The sequence below is a fragment of the Mercenaria mercenaria genome, chromosome 14 (genome assembly GCF_021730395.1).
Source record: "Mercenaria mercenaria strain notata chromosome 14, MADL_Memer_1, whole genome shotgun sequence".
Taxonomy (NCBI): Eukaryota; Metazoa; Mollusca; class Bivalvia; order Venerida; family Veneridae; genus Mercenaria; species Mercenaria mercenaria.
The window spans coordinates 45455823-45483716 of record NC_069374.1 but is presented as its reverse complement, the minus strand read 5'-3'; the positions used below and the strand labels follow the sequence as shown (position 1 = coordinate 45483716).

The 27894-nt window shown below is 35.6% G+C and overlaps 1 protein-coding gene across 1 annotated transcript; it reads right to left on the bottom strand.

Annotated features, from left to right (window-relative positions):
- Positions 1 to 46: 46 nt before the first annotated feature.
- LOC128548476 (uncharacterized) lies at positions 47 to 27362 on the bottom strand. Its single transcript, XM_053523379.1, has 3 exons — positions 23715 to 27362; positions 16158 to 16361; positions 47 to 11148 (listed from the first exon to the last, which is right to left on the bottom strand). The coding sequence occupies exon 1, from the start codon at positions 26463 to 26465 to the stop codon at positions 23955 to 23957; it is 2511 nt and encodes an 836-aa protein (XP_053379354.1). The 5' UTR covers positions 26466 to 27362; the 3' UTR covers positions 47 to 11148; positions 16158 to 16361; positions 23715 to 23954.
- Between the last annotated feature and the right edge of the window lie 532 nt (positions 27363 to 27894).

Sequence of the window (27894 nt, the reverse complement as noted above, 5' to 3'; positions counted from 1 at the left end):
TGAAAAACGGCGCTTAACCCAAAACAAACAATAACACACTCAAATATAACTTTAATAGTTACTTTTTAATTCAACACATTCTCAATAGTACAATACTTCATGTATATTATTAACATAGAACTATAATCAGTAAAATATGTTTTGCACATATTTTGGTATGTTCATACATTGAAAATATTAAAAACATTTGAAAACGAGATAATATGAGCATATGAAAAGACAAAATTATTGTTCCTGGATCATGAAAACCCGGCTCATGCAACATTACACTGGATATGTATAGGCAAATCCATGTTTCCTGGGTCATGAAAACACATTGTATAGGCAAAAGTATGGTTCCTGGTTGCAAACCCAGTAGATGAAACATCAAACTGAAGATGTGTAGACCTTATTATTGTTTCTGGCTCATGAAAACACGATATCAAACATGAAAGATGTATAGGGACAATTATAGTTTCCGGCTCATAAAAACACTGTTCATGAAACATTAAACTGAAGCTGTAGTGGCAAAATCATGGTTCCTGACTCATACAATTACAATTCATGAAATAGTTAATTAAATTGTGTAATTTAATATTTTGTTCAAAGTATATTTGATTTTGTTCACCTTATCAATATAGCTCAAAAACACCCATATAAAATGCAAAAACTAGCTGGGAGGGAGACATACATATATGTACACAGAACTTAGTAGCTAAATTGTGAACAGGGCCCATATTCATAAAGAATCTTAGATAGAAATATATCTTAGAAGTCATCATTTTCTAAGTATTTCTCATTTTTGACTTAAAATGTGTCTTAGAAACATTTTTGCCTAAGAATTGTTCTAAGAACGAAATCTGGCTTAGAAATTATCTTAAGTAGGTGATTTTTCTCTTAAAATTTAAGACGGGTAGCCACTTATCTTAACTTTTAAGAATTATCTTAGAAAAGTAAAAATAAAATGGACGCCAATGACCGCAGTTAACAGTTTTTCATGAATTGCATCTTTACTGTATAGACTTTATTAAGCTTAATTTAACTTGTGACGGGCTTTCCGCGTCATAGGTAGCACCTAATTTCATATTAAATGTAGACATAGAAATGAAACTAAGAAAAACATTTTCTTATACTTTTTTCGCTAAGATTTTTCTAAGTCGCTTTATGAATAAGAACTTAAGAATTTCTCTTAGCTAAGTCTAAAAAAATAAGATAAGAAATATTTTAGATTGATTTGGTTGATTCTAAGATTCTTTATGAATAGGAGCCCAGGTCTTTAGATTAACCAGCTTTCAAAGACAACAACACAAATACATGTACTGTTTTCAAAATTATAAATTGTATTAAAGTTATCCAGTGTCTAAGTGTATCTCTTAAGTACTAAAGACATAACTGTGACACAAAGTTTTATAGTAATCATTTCAATAAACATAAGTTCAATAGTACAGAGTTTACAACCAAATATAAAACTTCATAATGTTTATATACATATTTTTAAGGTAGCCAATTAAAATGATTAACTTGCAAGAAAGCAGCAACAACATACTTGTAGATGTTCATCAATACCTGGGTAGAGTTTAAAGTCAGAACCACACAATCATAGGTCGTAAGACAAATTCTCTGCTTTTGATGGGGAAGACCCAAAGTGCTACTCCAGGCACTATTTTAGGCATGTACTGGTGCCCAAGTAAAACCATCAACATCTCGTAAGCAAGCTAGATTGCTTCATTGGTTTCGAACACAAAGCAGTAAAAGGTGGGTAAGTTAGTGACCTAACAGCTTGTCCATGGAGGTCCCATTCATTTTGTTATCATAAGACCATTTACCATACTGTACAATAAAAACATATTATAGTTATGCAACATGTTATATACAAAATACGTACAAGCAAATTACAAGTATACGGAATGTAATAAAACAGCAACAGTCAAAATTGTTATATAAATGACTAAATACTTTCCCACATCAGAATAAAGAAGCACATTTATGGTTTATGGAAATAAAATCAACAATCTTTTAACAAATAAGTAGCTGACAAAGGGTATTTAGATTAACCTAATATCTACTAATCAATTGCTGAAAACAGTAAGAAATGGAAAAGTAGAGGAGTATATCATATCAGCTGAATACATAATTATGGTATGTATTTTTGCATCAGATAAAAAAAAACATCTTAAGGCCATAAAAAACAAGAGCTGTCGGAGGACAGCAACGCTGGACTATTCAACAGCCTTGTCAGTGACAAGTGTGTGAAGTTTAAATCCATTCCAATTAGTGGATACTGAGATATCAGAGTTATGGAACCTGTGCAATGTAGGTCAGTTCATCACAGTGAATAAGTGTGTGAAGTTTCAATCCATTCCCACAAGTGGTTACTGAGTTACCAGCTTACATACAAAACCTTAACCAAAAATTTCTAAGTAGAAAAAGGGGCATAATTTTGTAAAAAAGCAAAATAGAGTTATGGAACCTGTGCAATGTAAGTCAGTTCATCACAGTGAATAAGTGTGTGAAGTTTCAATCCATTCTCACAAGTGGTTACTGAGTTACCAGCTTACATACAAAACCTTAACCAAAAATTTCTAAGTAGAAAAAGGGGCATAATTTTGTAAAAAAGCAAAGCAGAGTTATGGAACCTGTGCAATGTAAGTCAGTTTGTCACAGTGAATAAGTGTGTGAAGTTTCAATCCATTCCCACAAGTGGTTACTGAGATACCAGCTTACATACAAAACCTTAACCAAAATCGGGTCGCAGACACGGACGCCGACGCCGACGCATGGGCGAGTCCAATAGCTCACTATTCTATGAATAGTCGAGCTAAAAATTATGCTTAAATTCCTTTACATACGAAATGGGTGTTGCTTTTGAGAAAAGCGCATGTCTCCCACAGCTACCTAATCACCTAAATAATAAGTCAGTCCTTATACACTGTTTACACACTACAAATATTCCTTTGAAGAGTAAAAAGGCTGATTTCGGGTAATTCAATGGCCATAATTCTGAAGTGGCAATGTTATTGAACTAAGCCGAGGACTTCTGGTCAAAAATATTGGTTCAAGTTTGGTGAAGATCGGATGAGAACTGCTCGACTTGGAGCTTAGACAAGAGTAAACAGGCTGATTTTCAGTAATTCAAGGGCCATAATTGCAAAGTGCCTGGGTTGATTTCGCTGGTTATCGAACTTGGCTGAGGACTTATTTTTTTAAGTTTGGTGAAGAATGGATGAGAATAGTTCAGCGCAAACAAGAGTGAAAAGGCCAATTTTCGGTAATTTAAGTGCCATAATACCAAAATGCATGTGTCGATTAGGCTAGTTCAAACCTGGGTAAGGACTTAGAGTCAAACACATTTGGTCATGTTTCGTGAAAATTTGATGAGAACTATTTTGATTCGGAGCTTGGACAATAGTAAAAATGCTGATTTTTGGTAATCAAGAGCCTTAATTCCGAAGTGCCTGGGCCGATTTGGTTCGCTATCAAACTTGTCTTGAGGACTTCTGGTCAAACATATTTTCTTCATGTTTAGTGAAATTAGGGTGAGAACTCCGACTTAGAGTCAAAACAAGATTGTGACAGACAGATGCACACAAACACCGACAGGTGTAAATCAATATGTCTGCCACCACACTACTGTGACACAACATTAGAATTTCTTTAAACTTTGTAGATTGAAAGATAATTATCTAAATTATCTAAACAAACAAAAATATGCAATAAGATTAATATGTCACTGGAATGGAAAAAGAGTTATCCATCTTTGAAAACAACATTGGGAAATAAAGGGCAGATAACTCATTTTCAATACCAGTGAATTCTAGCGTACGCCTTGAAAGCTGTGAAAAGATCCTTCGGAAGCAGAGAACGCAACTAAGCTTCAATTTGATTAAAACGATTATAATGGCCAAGTTCTTTAGTATGACTTAATTTGTATTATTTTTTTTAATTCTATATTCTATTTCTATATAATGTAAAACATGAGACATTTCTAGAATGTGAATGTCAAAGGAAATTGATTGTTTGTACTATGTAATCTTTAAACTTCACTTGTATGGTAAAACAAAACAAGAGGGCCATGAAAGCCCTATATCGCTCACCAGAGTTTATCAGGCCTACTGACCCTAAATGACCAAGTTTCGAATTTGACCTAAAGATCATCAAGATAAACCTTCTAACCAAGTTTCATATAGATTGGGTCACATATGATGCTATTAGAGTGTTCACAAACTTTTCCTTTGATTTGACAATGTGACCTAGTTTTTGACTCTATTACCTACATTAACACTGGACCTAGAGATCATCAAGACAAACATTCTGACCAAGTTTCATAAAGATTTGGTAACAAATGTGGCCTTTAGAGTGTTCACAAGCTTTTCCTTTGATCTGGCTTACTGACCTACTTTCTGATCCAACATGACCAAGATTCAAATCTGACCTAGAGTTCATCAAGTCAAACATTCTGACAAACTTTCATAAAGATTGAGTTACAACAGTGGCCTCTAGAGTGTCAAAAAGCTTTTCATTTGATCTGGCCTACTGATGACGTAGCTTTTAACCCAGATTCAAACTAGACCCAAAGATGATTAAGACAAACATTCTGACCAAGTATCATAAAGATTGAGTCAAAATTGTGGCCTCTAGAGTGTTTACAAGCTTTTTTAAAAAATTTACCAGGTGACCTAGTTTTTGACCCCAAATGACCCAGATTCAAACCTCACCTAGAAATCATCAAGACAATCATTCTGACCAAGTTTCATAAATATTGGGTCACAACTGTGGCCCCTAGAAAGTCAAAAAACTTTTCATTTGATCTGGCCCAAATGACCCAGATTCAGACTTGACCTAGAAATCACAAAGACAAAACATTCTGACCAACCATCATAAAGATTGTGTGAAAATTGTGGTCTCTATAGTATTCACAAGGTTTTCCTTTGATTTGACCTATGGACTAGTTTTTGACCCCACATGACTTAGATTCAGACTTGACCTAGAAATCATCAAGATAATCATTCTGACCAAGTTTCATAGATATTGTGTCATAACTTTGGTCACTAAAGTGTTTACAAGATTTTCTTTTGATATGACCTACTGACATATTTCTTTTTTATCCCACGTAACCCTGTCGAACATGATCATCAAGACTAACATTCTGCCCAAATATCATAAAGATTGAGTCAAAACTGTGGCCTCTAGAGTGTTCACAAGGATTCCCTCTGATTCGACCGGGTGACCTAGTCTTTGACCTCACATGACCCAGATTGAAACTTGGCCTAGAAGTTATCAATACAACAATTCTGAGCAAATTTCATAAATAATGGGTCACAACTGTGGCCTCTAGAGTGTTTACAAGCTTTTCCTTTGATCTGGCCTTCTGACCTAGTTTTTACCCCCATAACCCAGTTTCGAACTTGACCTGGAGATCATCAAGATAAACATTCAGACTGTGTTTCATAAAGACTGGCTCACAAATATATCCTCTAGAGTGTTCACAAGGCAAATGTTGACGGACGACATATGACAAAATTTGCATATCTGACCAAATGTTCGTATGAAATATACCAAGACAGCAAGTGTACATGTACATCGCTGTTACGAATCAGTGTGCTACAATAATAATGCAAATCTCTATAACCTGACTATAAGTACCGCACAGTATTATGGCGTTTTTATTTTTAGCAACATGTAAAGAATTATAAACAATCAATACTTAGCAATCTCTTCTAAAACAAAAAATATTGGAAGTAAGATCAATAACTGGCTTGATGGCACAGTAGACTTGGTAGATATACATAATTTATTACGTAGTGATAGATTTTAATGGTTCAAACTTTGCATCCGTCATTTTCTTTATTTTGTATTTAATTTATATTATATATAACTTTGTGCAAGTTTGTTTTTCTTTGGCTTCTAATTTATTTACAAAAGCCTAAAACATTAGATCATATTAAAGGTGAAGCATATTTAAACATGTTTACATGTTAACAGTGACCTATATAAATTAGTGAACAAGTTAGTACTAGATTAACAAACTTGTCCGGTCATCATTGAATCGTATTGAAAAAAATAAACAAGAGGGCCATGATGGCCCTATATCGCTCACCTGTTATCATTGCACTTGAGGACAAGAAGGTCCTCAGAAAAAATATCTAAGTCCACAAAGGACAGGAACAACAAAGAGAAGAAATTTAACCAAAAAGAAAAAAAATTCTTACAAGGTACAGATATGTCAAAATACACCTAAAAATTGGAGGTACCATCCATGTTGTACCACAGAAAAGTGGTCTCGGTTTTTCCCTACGGCCAATAATAAAAAAGTTACTAAAAATAAGCTATTTATAGTAACGTAAAAGGGAAGTAATTAAAAAAAAATTATTGTAAATGAACAAAAGAAGGATCTGCCAAATAAACCTGTTGACATAAATGAAATTTCAGATCAGTATCTTCATTAGTTACGGAGATATACCCATTCTAATTTGAAATAAAGGGAGGTAATTTGATATAAAATCAGTCCATAGTTATCTACCCTCATTGGCTCAGTCCAACTAATGACAATAATGAAATTTCAAATAAGTCCTATAAGTACTTACTGATATAAATCCATTTTGATTACTATCAGGGGAGGTAATCAGATATAAAATAACTCTGGAACCTACGATTGGATCTGATTTGTCATGGAATCCAAGATTCATTGTTGTTGAAGATATTTTGGAAGTTTGTATCAAATAAAACCATAAATGAAGTATCTATATGGCTGCAAAAGCCAAAACAGCCAATTTTAGACCTTTAAGGGGCCATAACTCTGGAACCCATGATGGAATCTGGCCAGTTCAAGAAAGGAACCAAGATCTTGTGGTAATACAAGTTGTATGCAAGTTTGGTTAAAATCAAATCATAAATGAAGCTGCTATTGTGCAGACAAGGTCAAAACAGCAAATTTTCGCCCTTTCAGGGGCCATAACTCTGGAACCCATTAAGGGATCTGGCCGGTTTAAAAAAGGAACCGAGATCTTATGGTGACACAAGTTTTGTGCAAGTTTGATTAAATTCAAATCATAAATGAAGCTGCTATTGTGCAGACAAGGTCAAAATAGCTAATTCTGGCCCTTTCAGGGGCCATAACTCTGGAACCCATAATGGAATTTCACCAGTTCAGGAAAGGAACCAAGATCTTATAGTGATACAAGTTGTGTGCAAGTTTGGTTAAAATAAAATCATAAATGAAGCTGCTATTGTGCAGACAAGGTTAAAATAGCTAATTTTGGCCCTTTCAGGGGCCATAACTCTGGAACCCATAATGGGATCTGGCTGGTTCAAAAAAGGAACCAAGATCTTATGGTGACACAAGTTTTGTGTAAGTTTTTTTGATTAAGTTCAAATCATAAATGAAGCTGCTATTGTGCAGACAAGGTCAAAATAGCTAATTTTGGCCCTTTCAGGGGCCATAACTCTGGAACCCATAATGGGATCTAGCCAGTTCAAGAAAGGAACCGAGATCTCATGGTGATACAAGTTGTGTGCAAGTTTGGTTAAAATAAAATCATAAATGAAACCACTATCGTGCAGACACGAAATTGTTGACGCACGGACGGACGGACTGACGACGGACGAAGGGTGATCACAAAAGCTCACCTTGTCACTATGTGACAGGTGAGCTAAAAATTAATACTTTTTATATGGGTTTGGGAATCAAACTCCCAACGATAAAGTATAAGACGGATACCAACACCGCTCGGTCAACGAGGAATTTACTATTTGCAGCGTAAACGTTGTGTATTGAATTAAATTTTAGCTATTGTTTTGTTTGTTCATGTTTCAAAGTGCCTTATTACTGTGCGATACCTTAGACATCCACAAACACGCTACATACATGTATAGGCAATCTACTTGTATTTAAATCAAACAATATTTATTTATGTACAAAAAAATGTGTGAAAAGTATTTAAATCGCAATAAAGAAATAAAAAGCTAAAAACCTAACTGATAAATGGAAGGCCAAAAACATATTTATACACTTCTGATAGCACAATTTCTTATCAAAACCTCAAGTTGTGCCATGAATCAAAACAAGATCATAATACAACAAAAGTGTTTTCCCTGAGTATTAAAAGAAAGTATTAGGAAACATTAAAAGGCATAACAAATAGACAGTATACCAGTTTATCAAAGGATACTCTTGTCTGAGTATGTACAAAATAAAATATGTAAATGATATTCTATGTACAGTATAATACTAAATCTGACTTCTCTGGGTACTATTAGTCCTGATCGTGAACACAATTTAGGCAGTACATAAATTGATGAAGCGGTGGAAAAACTACTTTTTTACACCTAGGTCATTTCGTCTAAATTTGATAATGTCAGTATAAGACCTCTGGAGTTTGAACAGTTGACACACGACGTCGGATACAGGTTGTTTATGATAATAAGCTCGCATTGTGCACTTGGTTCTGACGTGAACTTAAATATGCGTCACATGTTAAAATTGTCTGAAACAAGAGGACCATGATGGTCCTGAATCGCTCACCTCTTCCCACATGACCCAGTTTTGAGTATGATGTCATTATTTGACATAGTGACCTAGTTTTTGAGCTCATGTGACCCAGTTTTGAACTTGACCTAGATATTATCAAGATAAAAATTCTGACCAATTTTCATAAAGATCCATTGAAAAATATGGTCACTACAGAGGTCACAAGGTTTTTCTATTATTTGACCTATTGACCTAGTTTTCGAAGGTACGTGACCCTGTTTTGAACTTTACCTAGATATCATCAAGGTGAACATTCTCACTAATTTTCATGAAGATCTCATGAAAAATATGGCCTCTAGAGAGGTCACAAGGTTTTTCTATTTTTATACCTACTGGCCTAGTTTTTGACCGCATGTGACCCAGTTTCGAAACTGACCTAGATATCATCAAGGTGAACATTCAGATCAATTTTCATGAAGATCCATTGAAAAATATGGCCTCTAGAGAGGTCAAAAGATTTTAATAATTTTAGACCTATTGACCTAGTTTTTGACCGCAGTTGACCCAGTTTCAAACTTGACCTAGATATCATCAAGATGAACATTCAGACCAACTTTCATACAGATCCCATGAAAAATATGGCCTCTAGAGAGGTCACAAGGTTTTTTTATTATTTGACCTACTGACCTAGTTTTTTAAGGCACGTGACCCAGTTTCAAACTTGACCTAGATATCATCAAGGTGAACATTCTGACCAATTTTAATGGAAATCCATTCACAAGTATGGCCTCTAGAGAGGTCACAAGGTTTTTCTATTTTTAGACCTAATGACCTAGTTTTTGTCCGCACATGACCCTGTTTCGAACTTGACCTAGATATCATCAAGATGAACATTCATACCAATTTTCATACAGATCCCATGAAAAATATGGCCTTTAGAGAGGTCACAAGGTTTTTCTATTATTTGACCTACTGACCTAGTTTTTGATGGCACGTGATCCACTTTCGACCTTGACCTAGATATCATCAAGATGAACATTCAGACCAACTTTCATACAGATCCCATGAAAAATATGGCCTCTAGAGAGGTCACAAGGTTTTTCTATTATTTGACCTACTGACCTAGTTTTTGAAGACACGTGACCCACTTTCGAACTTGACCTAGATATCATCAAGGTGAACATTCTGACCAATTTTCATGAAGATCTCATGAAATATATGGCCTCTAGAGAGGTCACAAGGTTTTTCTATTTTTAGACCTACTGACCTAGTTTTTGACCGCACGTGACCCAGTTTCAAACTTGACCTAGATATCATCAAGATGAACATTCAGACCAACTTTCATACAGATCCCATGAAAAATATGGCCTTTAGAGAGGTCACAAGGTTTTTCTATTATTTGACCTACTGACCTAGTTTTTGATGGCACGTGACCCAGTTTCGAACTTGACCTAGATATCATCAAGGTGAACGTTCTGACCAATTTTCATGAAGATCTTGTGAAATATATGGCCTCTAGAGAGGTCACAAGGTTTTTCTACTTTTAGACCTACTGACCTAGTTTTTGACCGTATGTGACCCAGTTTCGAAGATGACCTAGATATCATCAAGATGAACATTCTGACCAACTTTCATACAGATCCCATGAAAAATATGGCCTTTATAGAGGTCACAAGGTTTTTCTATTATTTGACCTACTGACCTAGTTTTTGATGGCACGTGACCCAGTTTCAAACTTGACCTAGATATCATCAAGGTGAATGTTCTGACCAATTTTCATGAAGATCTTGTGAAATATATGGCCTCTAGAGAGGTCACAAGGTTTTTCTATTTTTAGCCCTACTGACCTAGTTTTTGATGGCAAGTGACCCAGTTTCCAACTTGATCTAGATATCATCAAGGTGAACATTCTGACCAATTTTCATGAAGATCTTGTGAAATATATGGCCTCTAGAGAGGTCACAAGGTTATCTATTTTTAGACCTACTGACCTAGTTTTTGAAGGCACGTGACCCAGTTTCGAACTTGACCTAGATATCATCAAGGTGAACATTCTGACCAACTTTCATAAAGATCCAATGAAAAATGTGACCTCTAGAGTGGTCACAAGCAAAAGTTTACGGACGCACGCACGCACGCACGCACGGACAACAGACGACGGACACCGCGCGATCACAAAAGCTCACCTTGTCACTTTGTGACAGGTGAGCTAAAAATCTGACTGCTTCCACCCTTGGCTCAAATTTAAAATCATAAACATTTCTTTTTGGATGTCACTGATCACTACAGGTGATTTTACATGTACTGGTTTTTAAATCTCAAGTTCTTATATAATATAGAATTTCTCTGCAAGCCTATCACTTTTGAATAAGATAATTATCGTTGTACTGAAAAGTCTTCTTTTGAACATTACACAGTATGGCAATGGAGCTGGTCTCCAAGCTCAATTATTTCTCAGTGAAGTTGGGATCCAGTTTGTTATATACATCTGATTGTCTATATAGATATAGGTTAGTACTTTCATAAAGGTGTGATACAGTTCAAAAGTCAAATTGAGCCAACTGTCTGTATAAACTGAATTACTGTTACGTTGAACAAGGATCCATGTACTAATTTACGATCGCTGCCGCCTGAGACAGATCATTGTAGTAAACCTTGCTCTTTAGTACAGCAGAATCTCCATACTAATCGCAACCTGTGGTCTGAAAAGAAATCAGCAAAACATTTCGTGAGTATATAACATTTGTAGTTTAAGTACTGGTATTGAAGTTGTTTCCGGACACAAGTATTTTTCTGGACCTTTTGCTGTATACTCATGACTTAACGAAGTGCAATATGTTAACCCTGTGTTTTAAACAACAAATACTGTCATTTAAACCATTTTTTTTATAACACTGTACTAGTTTAGTGAAGGTTACTAGACAGTGAAGGTTGTTAAACACTGGGTTAACACATTGCACTTCTTTAAAAACACTCTTTTGATTGTATGCTGTTTGAAAATGAACAGTGTTGGAGTATTAACTTGAATACTTGAACGACAAAACCAATTTATAAGCATCTGCAAAATTGAGCTTAAACGGTAACAGTGAAAATATCGACTTTTAACAATTATTTTTCCTATCAAATAGTGACAGATTGATTAAATACTTATACATATCATATTATTACACATAATCTTAATGTCAAGGAATGTACTTCTTACTAATTATATTAATACATGAAATGATATGTGATAATCTGAAAATTGTGTCCCTTACTTACAAAGTATCTTGCGCATATTATCTGCAATGTTCATGTTCAGTGATTTATAGCAGAGTAATGGCTCTTTATTTGGTAAATTTTATGATATTTTTGAAATTTCTCAAAACACACAACTGGGCAAATTTCCTCAAAACCTTACATGAATTATCATTGGCAAGTCTGGGTAATATCTACGACATACCTGCCCTTCATTGATTTTCAGTGGAGTTATGACCCTTGATTTGATATGATTTAGCTTGTCTGGGCACAAGTACGCTTTGAACACACTAATTAACATGTGAGGTTTGGTGAAATTCAGCCTAACTGTATACAACAAGAAGTGTAAACACTAAATCAACGACCAGTATCTGCAGAAAATCAATGAAGGAAAGATATACATGTCGTAGACATCTATATCCAGCCACTAATAATTCAGGTAAGAATTGGTGGAACCATGGCGAATGGTTTATTTTGAGAAATTACCTAAGTATCATAAAATTTGACAAATAAAAAGCCATTATTCTGCTGAAAATCACTGAGCCTGAACATGCCAATAATGTGCATATGGTTCGGACAATATCCATCCAATCATATCAGAGGAGTGTCAGAACATCATAAGATTTGACAAATCAAGAGTCATAAATCTGCTGAAAAACACAGAAGCAGTATGCATGTCAAGCAGGCTTGGCAATGATCAAATTTGTAAAGTTTTGTGTAATATTTCTCCAGGTGGTATAACAGCAGATACCCAGACAAGCTAAATTATAACACATCAAAGGCAATAATTCCAAAGAAAATAAGTGAACCAGAACATGCCACCTGTAACGTTTGGTGGAAATCTTCCCACTAATATGAGCAGTGGCCATAATAAATATTCTTGTGCATCAAGGGCCATAACTCCACCGAAAAAACATAAAACTGGAAAATGCAGATGATATTCTAACCTGATTATACTAAAGGAACCAGCGTGGGAGCCATCTGGTCTAGTCGCGTAATGGCTGCCAGGTATCTGAACACTAATTGTTCACTTGGTACGGCAACAGAGTCTAAATTGAGGCTAGTTTCTGTTTAAATTTCATTGTGGATACATGTATTTTTGACATTTTGGTAGGAAAAATGGGAGAGCAGGACTGGTTGTATTTGGTGAAGTCAAGCTCAATTTTAGTATGAGTAGTACTTCCAGGTCACAGCAGTGTGATTTTGATGTCAGTTTACAGTAAGCAAATGTGACCAGAGAAATCTCTCTTAGAAGATACATGACCCCTACTTTTCTCTTCATTTTATATCAGATTCACACTGGATAACCGGCTATCCTGACGCCCGCTGGAAATGTAACCCAGCTGGAAATGTAACCCAGCTGTAAATCAGTAGGTAAAGTTTTTCATTTATTTCTATTAAAACGAAGCCAATTCTTGCAAATCAACTTGACAGTTTTGTCAAGGAATGAACATGGCTTACATTTACCATTTCTGGGCCAAATTCGATCCTTATGTTTTGAGATATTCGCTAACAATTTCTTCAGTTTGAAAAATCGAGCTAAAATCCAAAGTTTTGCGCCAATTGTTTTGTTTATGAACAACCTGTGACAATTTTTATCATCTGGTTTAACAGATGTGTCCTTTCGGAACACCTGTGTGAAGTTTCCGGGTTTTACGTTATTCCTGAAAAAGTATATTAGCCGTTAAATAGGCATGGTCGGGAAAAAAAGACTGTCGAAAACGGCCGCTAGTGCTGTCGTTGAACTCGGATGTTAACATTTATAGACTATCCATTAACTCCGATGATTTTGAATACTTTTGTATGTAAAAAGTATTACTGGCAGTGATTTGACGGAAACGTAATTATTTTTAAAAATGGCACTTTCATTTCAAGAGACTTTAGGACTATATTCCTTCACACCCGGGCTGAATTTTAACCTAGTTCACGCGTTCTTGCCATTTTTCCGCCATGCGAAAGCCAACCATATATTTTTTGCAGTTACACCGAAGCAATATAGTACATATTGCCATTCTGCCAGCTTTTGATGGTGGAGGAAAACCACTACAGGTGCCTCCGGGCTACTACAGAAAGTAATTTCACCTCAGGTTTTGCAAGTGCAAACGATTGCTTCTGGTCGTCAGTCCTTTGAATTACGTTTGAAGAATTCAGTATCATTAATGAATCTCAAATGCCCGTTCTTGTTATGAAAAGTGTTCTTAGTGTGGTGCTAGATAGGTGTATAATCTTATTTGCTCATACATAATTATTTAATTGCTCCTAATGCAATTCTGCTATTTTGTTTTATTCATAAATACCTTTTTAACAAATACCAGTTTATTCATGGTCTAAGTCTGCAAGTTGTTGATGTTTCGGGGCAAACGATTGGAAACTATTGTTTCAAATCTAAATAAGCAGAACTTTGCAAAATCTCACATGACTGTTAATCAGTTATTTCTTAACATGGCAGCCACATTAGCTTTAATCAACATATAACAAGGTAGATCACATGAGTTATCCCCCTTTTGTGCACTTTACACATTTGCTCTTTCTGTCTTACACTGTTATTTTGTTCAACGCTAGGTATTGTACATTAGTACATGTATGATTCATAAACAATATAACATTGTATTGATTTTGAAATTATATATCATGTATTATGCGAAAACAAGAAATAAACCCATTATATCATTGCCTAGCAAATGTAAACCAGCTATTTCATCCAGAATATGTTTTTATTGAAGAAAAGTAATGAAAAGGACATATTAAAACAAGTGAAATTACCCTGCAATACACAGTCAGCTATCAAATAAAACCGCATGAAAATAAAAGTTCTACTATACGACACAATATATTTGAAATTTTGTCTATGCATGTAGAAATTGCCAGTCTGACACAAAATACTTATATATAGCTCTGTGTTAAAGATTTTTTTGTTATAATGACTTTGGAGGTGGTCATTAATGAATGGGTCTCACTAATACTTGTATAATTGGTAACACATGTTTGAAGTTTAAAAATCAATACTTAAAAATCAGTCATTGCATGTAGAATCAGAGCCCGGACAAGACACTGCAGACGGACGAAAGGAACAAAGCAGGTTTTAGACCCTAAACCAAAAGGACAATGATAATGAAATCAACCAGAATTACTCGACATGGCAATAAGGACCATACATACATAAGTATATACAAACTGTTTACTGACTACAAGTATACAAATTTTACACAAATGGAAGACGAAAGAAATCGCAAAAACACAGACTTAACAGATACAAAATATACATAAAGAAGAGACACTACGGGGCATATAACATGTCTACAAGACAGTTTTTTTTTACTTTTATACAGCTGTATTCTCGATAGCCGACAGCTGACTTCAACGACTGCCTATTTCAAATACAGCGGCCGTTTTCGACAGTCTTTTTTTCTCGGCCATGCCTATTTAACGGCTAATATACTTTTTCAGGAATAACGTAGAACCCGGAAACTTCACACAGGTGTTTCGAAAAGACACATCTGTTAAACCAGATGATAAAAGTTTTCACAGGTTGTTCATAAACAAAACAATTGGCGCAAAACTTTGGATTTTTGCTCGATTTTTCAAACTGAAGAAATTGTTAGCGAATATCTCAAAACATAACGATTGTTTTTGGCCCAGAAATGGTAAATGTAAGCCATGGTCATTCCTTGACAAACCTGTCAAGTTGATTTGCAAGAATTGGCTTCGTTTTAATAGAAATAAATGAAAAACTTTACCTACCGATTTACAGCTGGGTTACATTTCCAGCTGGCGTCAGGATTGCCGGTTATCCAGTGTGAGATTTATCATAACTCTTTAAAATTAGGTAAGGATTTGTTCTCTGAAATGGGTCTAGCTATAATTGGTAGCTTTTTGAAAACAGGTCAGTTTTATATAGAATATATAGGGACAACTATTTAGGCTTTTGTGACCTTCTACATGTAACAAGGATTGGTAATGATCGCACTGACAGTGAGATTTCATGTAAATCTACCAAGCGGTTTCAAATATATTGAGTGGACAAACATTCTGACAGACGGACGGACGGAATAAAAGATGGATGGATAGTATTTAGCAATGTCATTAATTATCAAAAATACAAGATTCCTTATATAGATCACTGTTTTCATAGTAAAACAAAATGTGCTATATGAATGGTCTGTCTTATTACGCATGCTTAATTGGGTAATAAGTCAACATAGTAAAATAAAATTGTGAAAGATAATTTTTTAAGACACAAACCTTACAACACTAAGTCTTATTGAAAGTTTTGACAGTAAATAGTCAAAACTATTAGCCCTCGCACTTTCAGACCTTTGGCTAATGAGTAACTACTGACCTGCCACCCATTCAATAAGGGTATTTATAATATTATCATGCGTCAACATTTCCTCAATCACTCATTTTTCCTCATTCTACCTTAGCACTTAGAATTTAAGTAATTATGCTATAAAATTTTATCTATAACCATTACCGTCTTTCCTGTGCACCATGAAGACACAGCCAGAATCACACAACCCACATCTCCTGTGACGACTGTCCACACAACTGCTCTTCAAAAGAGTATAACGAGCATCATAGAGCTAATTAAAGTCGTCTCATCCGCTGTCATACGACTAAACAGTTCCTGTAACTCTGTCATCATTGTCTCTTTTGATTGGTCAATTCCACAGCAATCCTGTGAATAAAGGTGAGCCTGGATATTGTGTAAAGTTAGATAACATGGACAAAGTAAGACTGGAAACTGTAACAATATATATAATGGATAAAGTATAATGAAGCCTAGAAAAGGGCTATAAAATATACAAGATTTGGAATGGGTGATAGATAAAGTAGATCTGAAAATTGGTAATAATAGATAGCATGGATAAAGTAGGCCTAGAAATGGGTAATAATATTGGTAATAATAAAGAAACATGGATAAAGTAGGTCTGGAAATGAGTAATAACTGATAGCATGGATACATTAGCAACAACAGATAGCATGGATAAAGTAGCAACAACAGATAGCATGGTAATGTAGGTCTTAAAACAGGTAATAATAGATAGCATGGATAAATTAGCAACAACAGATAGCATAGATAAAGTAGCAACAACAGTTATCGCATAGTACGGCAATTTTCCTTTGATCTTTGCAGCATGTTATACATAGTAACACACATTATTACTACAAAACTGTGCTGATATCTTACAAAACTGTTGCGATATATATCAACACGGAAATCTCTATGGAGTTTCATAAGAAAAAAAGTGTTCCGATATATATCAGCACAGTAAAACTGTTCCGATATATATCGGAACACTTTTTCTCTATTGAGGTCCTATCAAGGGAGTATAATTTTTTCCTTTCAAAGAAAAGATGATTTTAGCTCCAATTTACAGTTCACAGAGAAAGAATTGTCACAAACACCTACATTTATAAAGTAAAAGAATAAATAAACTAGAATATTTCAAAAACTTGATAGTTATTGCCAAATTCAGAAATATATGAAATTCTGAGATTTCTCAAATGTTTCTTTTTCTTTGATTTTTTTTTACAAACAAAACAAGTTTTACAATATGTCTGGTCAATGACATGCAAAGATTTAAAACCAATGCAGAAATTTGTTGGGTACTTTTAACTGGGGAACACATTTTCTAAAACAGAAGTTTTAGTGTTTCAGTCAGCGAGGCGCAGAAAGGGAATCAAAATAGTAAAAATAATAATAAACAAATTTAAATGAAAATAATATATAAATTTTAATGATAAACTATGCGATAAAACAGTTATAATATGTAGTGCTCGTGTGTTACCAGGATATATCAGAGCTAGGGGTACATCTCGTTATTTTTCTCTTCACATATCTGTCTCGGCCTACCGGCCTCGACGATATGTGCAGAGAAAAATACCATCGATGTTAGGGGTGACTATTGAGGCCAATTTTGACTATTGCAATACTATTGATATTGCTTAAAAACTATTGCGATACTATTCTATTGCAGGTTACTATTGCGATACTATTGCAATAGTTATCGGCCATCATATTTTATACAGTAAAGCTACCAACTGGCATTGTTACACAGTATAAGAGACGGCACTGTTTATAATTGCTGTTAACACACATTGAGATGTTTGTGTAACTGAAACGGACAGAAATAATTCTAACATTAAATATTTCTTGCCTTCCTTGGCTTCGGAAAAATAAGTAAACCAATAAACCTATGCAAGGTATACTCAAACGAATCGGCCATTTTGTTGCGAATGTCAACATGTTTAATAACCCAAAGCATCAAAAAAGACGAAAATTAACGGATCGGATTAAGGTGTACCAGCACTAAATGAAGGGCCCTACCGAACAGTTTGCTGTATAATACAAGTATATAGCCTTCTTTCTCCATGTCCATAGTACATTTTCTCATCTAAAATTAACAGGTTATTTAAATATATTTAATCAAAGTTTCTAAGAAACTAAATTTATTAATTATCTCACAGACTTCTCAGTCCTTTATGGTAGTTTAATTCCGTGAGGGTAATTATTGTAATGGAGACGTTAAGCTGGCTCTGTTTCTTGGTTTATAAATTATAAATTATTTCTGTATTTACAAAAATTTCAAAACTATCGAAACTATCGATTGTTGAAGGAACTATCGGCGATTGTTATTGGATCGTGACTTTTCCATCGATGCATGCTATCGGGACACTTAGTATCGCAATGCATCGATAGTTCGATGTATCGTTACACCCCTAATCGATGTACCCCTAGCTCTGATATATCCTGGTAACACACTCTCACACATACTATAACTATTACATAGCATGGTAATGTAGGTCTGGAAATGGGTAATAATCAATAGCATGGGTAAATTAGCAAGAACAGATAGCATGGTAATGTAGGTCTGGAAATTGGTAATAACAGATAGCATGAATAAAGTAGCAACAACAGATAGCATAGATAAAGTAGCAACAACAGATAGCATGGGTAAATTAGCAAGAACAGATAGCATGGTAATGTAGGTCTGGAAATGGGTAATAATAGACAGCATGGATAAATTAGCAAGAACAGATAGCATGGTAATGTAAGTCTGGAAATGGGTAATAATCAATAGCATGGATAAATTAGCAAGAACAGATAGCATGGTAATGTAGGTCTGGAAATTGGTAATAATAGATAGCATGGGTAAATTAGCAAGAACAGATAGCATGGTAATGTTGGTCTGGAAATTGGTAATAATAGATAGCATGGATAAAGTAGCAACAACAGAAAGCATGGTAATGTAGGTCTGGAAATGGGTAATAATAGATAGCATGGATAAAGTAGCAACAACAGAAAGCATGGTAATGTAGGTCTGGAAATTGGTAATAAAAGATAGCATGGATGAATTAGCAACAACAGACAGCATGGTAATGTAAGTCTGGAAATGGGTAATAACAGATAGCATGGATAAAGAAGCAACAACAGATATCATGGTAATGTAAGTCTGGAAATGGGTAATATCAGATAGCATGGATAAAGTAGCAACAACAGATATCATGGTAATGTAGGTTTGGAAATGGGTAATAACAGATAGCATTGATAAATTAGCAACAACAGATGGCATGGATAAAGTAGCAACAACAGATAGCATGGTAATGTAGGTCTGGAAATGGGTAATAATAGACAGCATGGATAAATTAGCAACAACAGATAGCATGGTAATGTAGGTCTGGAAATGGGTAATAATAGACAGCATGGATAAATTAGCAACAACAGACAGCATGGTAATGTAAGTCTGGAAATGGGTAATAACAGATAGCATGGATAAAGTAGAAACAACAGATATCATGGTAATGTAAGTTTGGAAATGGGTAATAACAGATAGCATGGATAAATTAGCAACAACAGATGGCATGGATAAAGTAGCAACAACAGATAGCATGGTAATGTAGGTCTGGAAATGGGTAATAATAGACAGCATGGATAAATTAGGCCTGGAAACAGGTAATGATAGATAATTATGGATAAAGTAGCAACAATAAATAGCATGGATTAAGTATGTCACTCTGGAAATGTGTAATATTAAGATAGTATCGATAAAGTAGCCTCGAAATAGAATAAAAACAGATAGCATGGTAAAGTAGAAAAATAGAAAATAAATTTCAAATATATAATTATGCCTTTAAGTAATAGCTGTATGTACTTGCACACAAAACTTTAACCAGGATTTTCTAAGTCCAAAAAGGGCATAATTTGGCCAAAATGTAGGTCAAAGTTTTGGGACTTGATGCTATCAGTTAGTTTTATAACCCCGAAGACACATGTGAAATTTCAAGTCAATATCTGCATTAATTTGAGATAGTAACTTGCATGTAAAACTTTAACACAATTTGTCCAAAATAAATGTCAGAGTTATGGGAATTGACCCTGAGTGAAGTTGGTAATTGATCTAGAAAAATAAAGAGAAAAGTTTCAAATCTATATGCCTTTTAGTAATAGCTGTGTATATTTGCACGCAAAACTTTAACCTGGAGAGGGCATAATTTGGCAAATATGCAGGTCAGAGATATGAGACTTGATGCTATCTACTCATTTTATAACCCAAAAGACACATATGAAGTTTAAATTCAACATCTGCATTAGTTTTGGTGATAGTAACTTGCATCATCAGTTAACTTTTAACGTGGATTTTCTTTGTCCAGAAAGGGTATTATTTGCTCAAAATAAATGTCAGAGTTCTGGAACTTGACCCAGTGAGGTGGGTAATTGACCCCTAGAAAAAGAAAATTAAGTTTCAAAGCTATATTTTAATTGATAGCTGTATGTTCTTGCATGCAAAACTTTAACCAAGGTGTGATGCCGGCGCCGACGCCAGGGTGAGTAGAATAGCTGGACTATTCTTCAAACAGTCGAGCTAAAAATGATGGGGCTGGGGCCGGAGGGCGGAGCCAGAAGGATTGCATTTTATTTTATTGCAGTCTGCATCAACACCTGCCTTTATTCCAAGTTTCCAAGTTTCAAGTAGGGGCCTCCGTGGCCGAGTGGTTAAGGTCACTGACTTCCAATCACTTGCCCCTCATCGATGTGGGTTCGAGCCTCACTCGATGCGTTGAATTCTTCATGTGAGGAAGCCATCTAGCTGGCATACGGAAGGCCGGTGGTTCTACCCAGGTGCCTGCTCGTTTTGAAATAATGCACGGAGGGGCACCTGGGGTCTTCCTCCACCATTAAAGCTGGAAAGTCACCATATGACCTATCATCTGTCGGTTCAACGTTAAATCCAACAAAAAAAGGAAAACTAGAAATGTATCCATGGGACACAAATGCCCCCGCTACATGACAAAGGACACAGATCAACTAACTCATTTCTCTTCGTAATAACTGTAGGTAAAATATTTTCGGAGCTACGTGTGACAAAACATTAAAAACACAATTTTTTCCTAGGTCAGGGGCCATAACTCCTACAATACTGACTGAATCTGGACACAAAACCCCAGGTGCACAACTGCACATGCTGACCAACATTCCTGTAAACTTTGGTGACCCTAGGTCAAATACTTTTGGAGCTTGTAACGCATGGCACAACATTAAAATGACCAATTTTTAAGGATAACATGGTGTAATAGCCATATTTCATATCTTGTGACTGGATGGTAATATTTAAATGAAATTTAGTCACTTTAAAGACATATAAAATTAAAAATGTTTCACCGAGAGTTTTCGAATTTTATCATTTTTGGGGGGAGATAATCGGTATTGAAGTTAACATTGATGCCTATGGGAAACATATAATTTCTTTGATTATGAGAATCTGAGCTTGAGTTTCGAGAAACTTTTGCGGTAGAAAGCTGCATTTTATGATTCTGATACAAATATCAAAAAGAAATCTGTCACTATATGATTTGTCAATATGCACCTTTTTTCTATCGTTTGACATTTTCAAAGCTTACATTTACAAGTTGAGTTGTATGTATGCTTTTGGTGAAATTGAGGCCTATTACGGGTAGTCATCCTTAACAAAATCAGGGGCTGTAACTCCTACACGCCTGAATGATTCCGGACGCGAAACCCCAGGTGCACAACTGCACATGCTGACCAAATGATTCCTGTAAGCTTTGGTGACTCTAGGTCAAATACTTTTGGAGCTACACCTGACACAACATTAAAATGACCAATTTCAACTAAGTCAGGGGCCATAACTCTTACACGACTGAATGAATCTGGACGCAAAACCCCAGGTGCACAACTGAACATGCTGACAAACATTCCTGTAAACATTGGTGACTCTAGGTCAAATAATTTTGAAGCTACGCGCGACACAACATTAAAATGTCCAATTTTCAACAAAGCCAGGGGCTGTAACTCCTACACGACTCAATGAACCTAGATGCGAAACCCCAGATGCACAACTACACATGATGACCAACATTCCTGTAAAGGTTGGTGACTCTACGTCAAATACTTTTGGAGCTAGGCGCAACACAACACTAAAATGACCAATTTTTACAAAGTCAGGGGCCATAACTCATACAGGACTGAATGAATCCGGATGCGAAACCCCATGTGCACAACTACACATACTGACCAACATTCCTGTAAAGTTTTGTGACTACAGTACATCAAATACTTTTGGAGCTAGACGTGACACAACATTCTCCGAAGGATGGACAGACGGAGGACAGACGGACGGACGAACAAGGGCAAACGCTCCCATCCCTCCACCCCCTAAAGTGGGATTTTTCGAATTTTATCATTTTTTGGGGGAGATAATCGGTACTGAAGTTAACATTGATGCCTATGGGAAACATATAATATATTTGATTATGAGAATCTGAGCTTGAGTTTCGAGAAACTTTTGCGGTAGAAAGCTGCATTTTATGATTCTGATACAAATATCAAAAAGAAATCTGTCACTATATGATCTGTCAATATGCACCTTTTTTCTATCGTTTGACATTTTCAAAGCTTACATTTACAAGGTGAAATTGAGGCCTATTACGGGTAGTCATCCTTAACAAAATCAGGGGCTGTAACTCCTACACGACTGAATGATTCCGGACGCGAAACCCCAGGGGCACAACTGCACATGCTGACCAACATTCCTGTAAGCTTTGGTGACTCTAGGTCAAATACTTTTGGAGCTACACCTGACACAACATTAAATGACCAATTTCAACTAAGTCAGGTGCCATAACTCCTACACGACTGAATGAATCTGGACGCAAAACCCCAGGTGCACAACTGAACATGCTGACCAACATTCCTGTAAACATTGGTGACTCTAGGTCAAATACTTTTGAAGCTACGCGCGACACAACATTAAAATGTCCAATTTTCAACAAAGTCAGGGGCTGTAACTCCTACACGACTCAATGAATCTGGATGCGAAACCCCAGATGCACAACTACACATGATGACCAACATTCCTGTAAAGGTTGGTGACTCTATGTCAAATACTTTTGGAGCTAGGCGCGACACAACACTAAAATGACCAATTTTTACAAAGTCAGGGGCCATAACTCATACAGGACTGAATGAATCCGGATGCGAAACCCCAAGTGCACAACTACACATACAGACCAACATTCCTGTAAAGTTTTGTGACTACAGTACATCAAATACTTTTGGAGCTAGACGTGACACAACATTCTCCGAAGGACGGACAGACGGAGGACAGACGGACGGATGAACAAGGGCAAATCTATATGCCCCCCACCCTTCACCCCCTAAAGTGGGGGCATAAAAATGTTTTAAGTAAATATCTTGATTTAACAGTTATAAGGTTTGAAGTCTATACCTAAAATGGCGAAAAAGTTTTGCTTCTGACACTAATCATGACGGACGGACGGACGGATGGAAAAACGCACACGTCATTAGTCAAGCAATATATATAGACTTTGATTACATACTGACAGGTGTTGGGTCTTTTTTATGTACTGTATAGACTTGTGGTGGCTTACGGCTTTCATGGCCAAAATCCAAATAAACAATAAAACAAAACGTGTTTCAATTCTGTAAAACTTTATCAAAAATAGTAAATTTATTATTTACTTTGATAAAACAAATAAAATAACTTACTTGTGTTATAAATCCATGCAGATATGAGAACGCCCATCCTCTTCATGATCTATGCACAACTATTTTAACTCCTTTTCCTAGAATTGATTTTCAAGTCTATTTCACTCGCAAGCGTGGCTATTTTTAAATCTGTACATACATGTCATATGTAATGTCAATGTGTTATGTTTTATGTTGCATATATTCAATGAGTAATGTTTATAAAATATTTACACTATCAGTCCAAGTTCCCTGGTTAACTTAATCTACTCGACTTCCAGCTTCAGTTGTTTGAAACTCAAACAGGTACTTGTTGTCGTACCGATTGATTCCATCAAACGTGACCACGAAATTCTCCGATGTTTTTATATATTTTTTAACGTCTGCAAATTCTGTTTCCGGTGTTATATTACAATCTCGCATTATTACTGTCACTGAGTGTGGAAGTTTCTCTACTACCTTAACTAGATTACGTAATGATGAACCAGACATTGTTACCTTCTCCAAGTAAACAAGCTGTATATTCACCATTTCCGGTGACAGAGACAGTGACCTTTCACCTAGGTTGATACTCCCCAACCTAACTTCTTTCACTGGAACTAACAATGGTAATGTCTGCAGCAATGTTTCAATGTCACCGGAAGATTTTAGAGAACTACAACTAAATCTGTGTAGTTTACTGGCTGCTGGCAGCTCTCTCAGCAATGACGTGGACAGACCGGGTTTAGATAAATGTCCTACATGACATTCCTCTAACGACGATACATTCACTTTTAATTGTGACACAGGTATACCGCCCAATGCTAACGTCCTTAGATCTGAATGCTGGGAAAAGTCCAAATTCATTCCTCCGCAGGAAATATCGTGTGTGACACAGTGTAAGTTGAACAAACTAATCTCCGCCATTGATTTTCTGTTTATAATATAATTCAGAAACTCCTTCAGCACATCGTGCTCCATCTTGAAACAATCGATATTAATTGCTCGTAACTGAGAAATATTCTGAAATGTTTTAGACAGTTCACTGGAACAAGAACTAAGTTTGGCTATAAAGTTATTACCTTGCCATGTAGCTGATAGAACAGTTACACATTCCAACGACTTGTTTGTCAACAACCGAATAATTTCCGCTTCCTTAGTACATTCCCCAGTGTAGAATATTTTCTTGACACCGTGCAGGTCATCAAGTTCACACTGATCGATAAGTTCACGTAAACAACGAATGCCTTCTATTCTGATACTTAATGACATAATATTACTTTTATTGTGTATCACCAGATGTTTTAAATTCAAGAAGTGATTTTCTTGTTGACATTTTTTATCGATGATAAAATCCTGAAAACAAAGAGAAGTGTTGTCCGTGTTTTCTTTCAAACAAGAAATGTACATGTTTTGTATGTCTATCAGAGGATTAACGTACCTGTAATCGTAACCTGCCATAGATCTGTATGTTCTCGTTATTTGATCTTCACTGATTACAGACATTAATTCGCGTGATATTGAAGACATGATTTCTGCATTCATTCCACTGATAAAAATAAACACTGTCGACATATCAAGAATATTTTGTACACTGCTGAATTTTTCGACATCAATTTCACTTTGGCAGCAAATGTACAGTGCACAGAAATATTCCTGTACTGTTTTGTGGGAAAACGAAACTTTATAACTTTCACTGGTTAATTTCACTTCCTTACTTTGTGTTAATATTCCTGAGAGAAGACATAACTTCAAATCGTCTTTGTTTAAATATCTTTCAGTGACTGACTGACTAAATACTAGCGTGCTTTCACGTTGTTTACTGAATAATGTTTCAAACGCCAATTGTCCTAACGCTTTTAGAAGCGCGTAATATTTCTTACAATTTACGTGTTTACTCCAGAATTGTGGGATATCACTCTGGGATGATTCGCTCGTTATTTCTAGTTCTGGGTATATGCTAACTGTTCTTGAGAGCAGGAGTTCAATAATGTTTGTATATAGTTCACTCTTTGACTTTCCTAGAGGAAGATCGTCACACCATAAACAAATGAGATACATCAAAAGGAGGGGAACGGATTCCAGATTCTCAAGTTTCTTCTCGTTTATTTCTGTACTAAAGGCTTTTGCCAAGCGTTTTGCATCAGAAACATCTAGCTTTTTTATTTTTGAAATTGCCCTTTCCTTCAACACTTGTGCTGACTGCGAGGTTAGTTTTACTAACTCTACTTTCTTATCTATTTGACTGGTTTTAAGATTAATGACACTTAATTTCCAAGGCCTCGTCGTTGTCAGGATTGTGCACTTTTCACGTGCATTACGATGAGGGATTGTTTTTGGTACTTTTACACATTTTTCTCCAGGATGGGTCCACTCGTCGAGTGCATCTAAGATTACTAAACATCTTTCACGATGTAGGATCTCCTGTAGGGAACTTACTGTCATAGTGCATGAGAGAGATAAATTTTGCACAATTTGATTTACTATCAAATTATCAATACTGCAACCCTCAGAAGAATCCCGTAACAACACCAGAAATAAAAAGTCGAATTCGCGCATTACATCTATTGCATCTTCTGGGAAATATTTTTCAAATTCCTTTTCTGGACGATGAGCCTGGCACCACGTTACAGCAAGGTATTTCGAAAATGCAGTTTTCCCCAAACCGGCTTCAGCAATTAAATATATTTCACGACTCCATTTGTTTCCCGACTTGAACATGTCTGACAATTTGACTGGAGTTTTAATCTCTCCCCCTTCCGAAAACAAGTTCTGCACTTCAATGGAATTCATTTGTGGCAAAACGTAAAAATCTACCAGTGGAGTGTCGTGCTCTTCAAACAGCGGTGAAAGTGGTATAGAACTGTGCGTGTCTTTGTAGAATGTTACCAAATCGTCTCTCAGGTCTGAAATATAAAGAAGAAAATGTCAAATACTGTATTGCAATCCTTAGAGGAAGTTGCATTTCATTAAAATTACAATTTTGCACAGTACACAGGCACGTGTCCAGGTGGGGGGGCGCCCCCCCCCCCCCCCCCCCCCCCAGCTGGCTGGCTAGTTACGATTTTTATTACTATGGGCCCCTCAATTAACAAATTTATACACCAGCGCAACTGGCTTGATTTGACAGCAATACACAGGCTAAAGAGCCATAAAACGGTGTCCAGTAGTGGAAATTAGCCCCAGGCATGTCACAGGTAAAAGTTTATCTGTGCATGCTTCATTGATCGCTTGATCGGTACTTGATTGGGTAGTGGAGAAACTATTATGTTTTTTACTCTTTGGAAGTGTTATAAAATGATCATTACATTGTTGGTTTTGTTAAGTAAATCTTAAAATGAATCTGAAAATTGAAACATTATGATGGTTGTATTTTGTTTTTACATTAAGGCACATTCCCCAAATTTATTAAATTGATAGATATTTATCCTATCTTTTTATTTTACAACAATTATGAATCTGAAACTACTGTATCAATTTTACTCTTTTGGGTCCAATAACCTTACTTAAAAACTCTCATAGTTTTAAAAGTAGTTTCTCAGTAAATCTTACAAACGCATCTAAAACTCGTTACTTATGAGGGGTTTTATACATAAAAATATCATTTAATATGTGCTGTGATGTTATAGTTTGTACAGTCAAAGAAGTATAAAATACACATCTATTTATTTTTATAGATCTTTGGTACAGTTGAGTTCATTGTCATTTGAAATCTGTGATATAAATAGTAATTGTCATAATACTTCGTTTGTTTTGTTGGAAATCTAAAAACATTTTGCCATTTGCAAATAGGATACCCTTAATAATTAGACTAGCCACTAGACTGATAATTACGATATTTCTATGATTTTTTTTCTTTTTTATGTTCATAGAGACAAAAGCCAGTCTATTCTAGAGTTTTTCTAAGAGGACTGATGTTAAAATTGTAATATTGGACATAGTATATAGACTGGCTCAGTTCACTACATGAAATCATAAAAATGTGAAAAAAAAATCATCATAGTCTAGGAGATAGTCTACTTAATAATCATCTTAAAACTTCAACATTTTTTTCAACTGGGTATCATACAGAAAAATAATTCCATACACTGTGACTGTACAATCATACATACATTGAAAAGGCTTGATGAAATGATTAAAAAGTATAATACATTCGTGCATCCTTAAAGGTGTTTCAGGTAGCAGGAAAATGCATCTATTCATGTGCCATATTAAAAAAAAA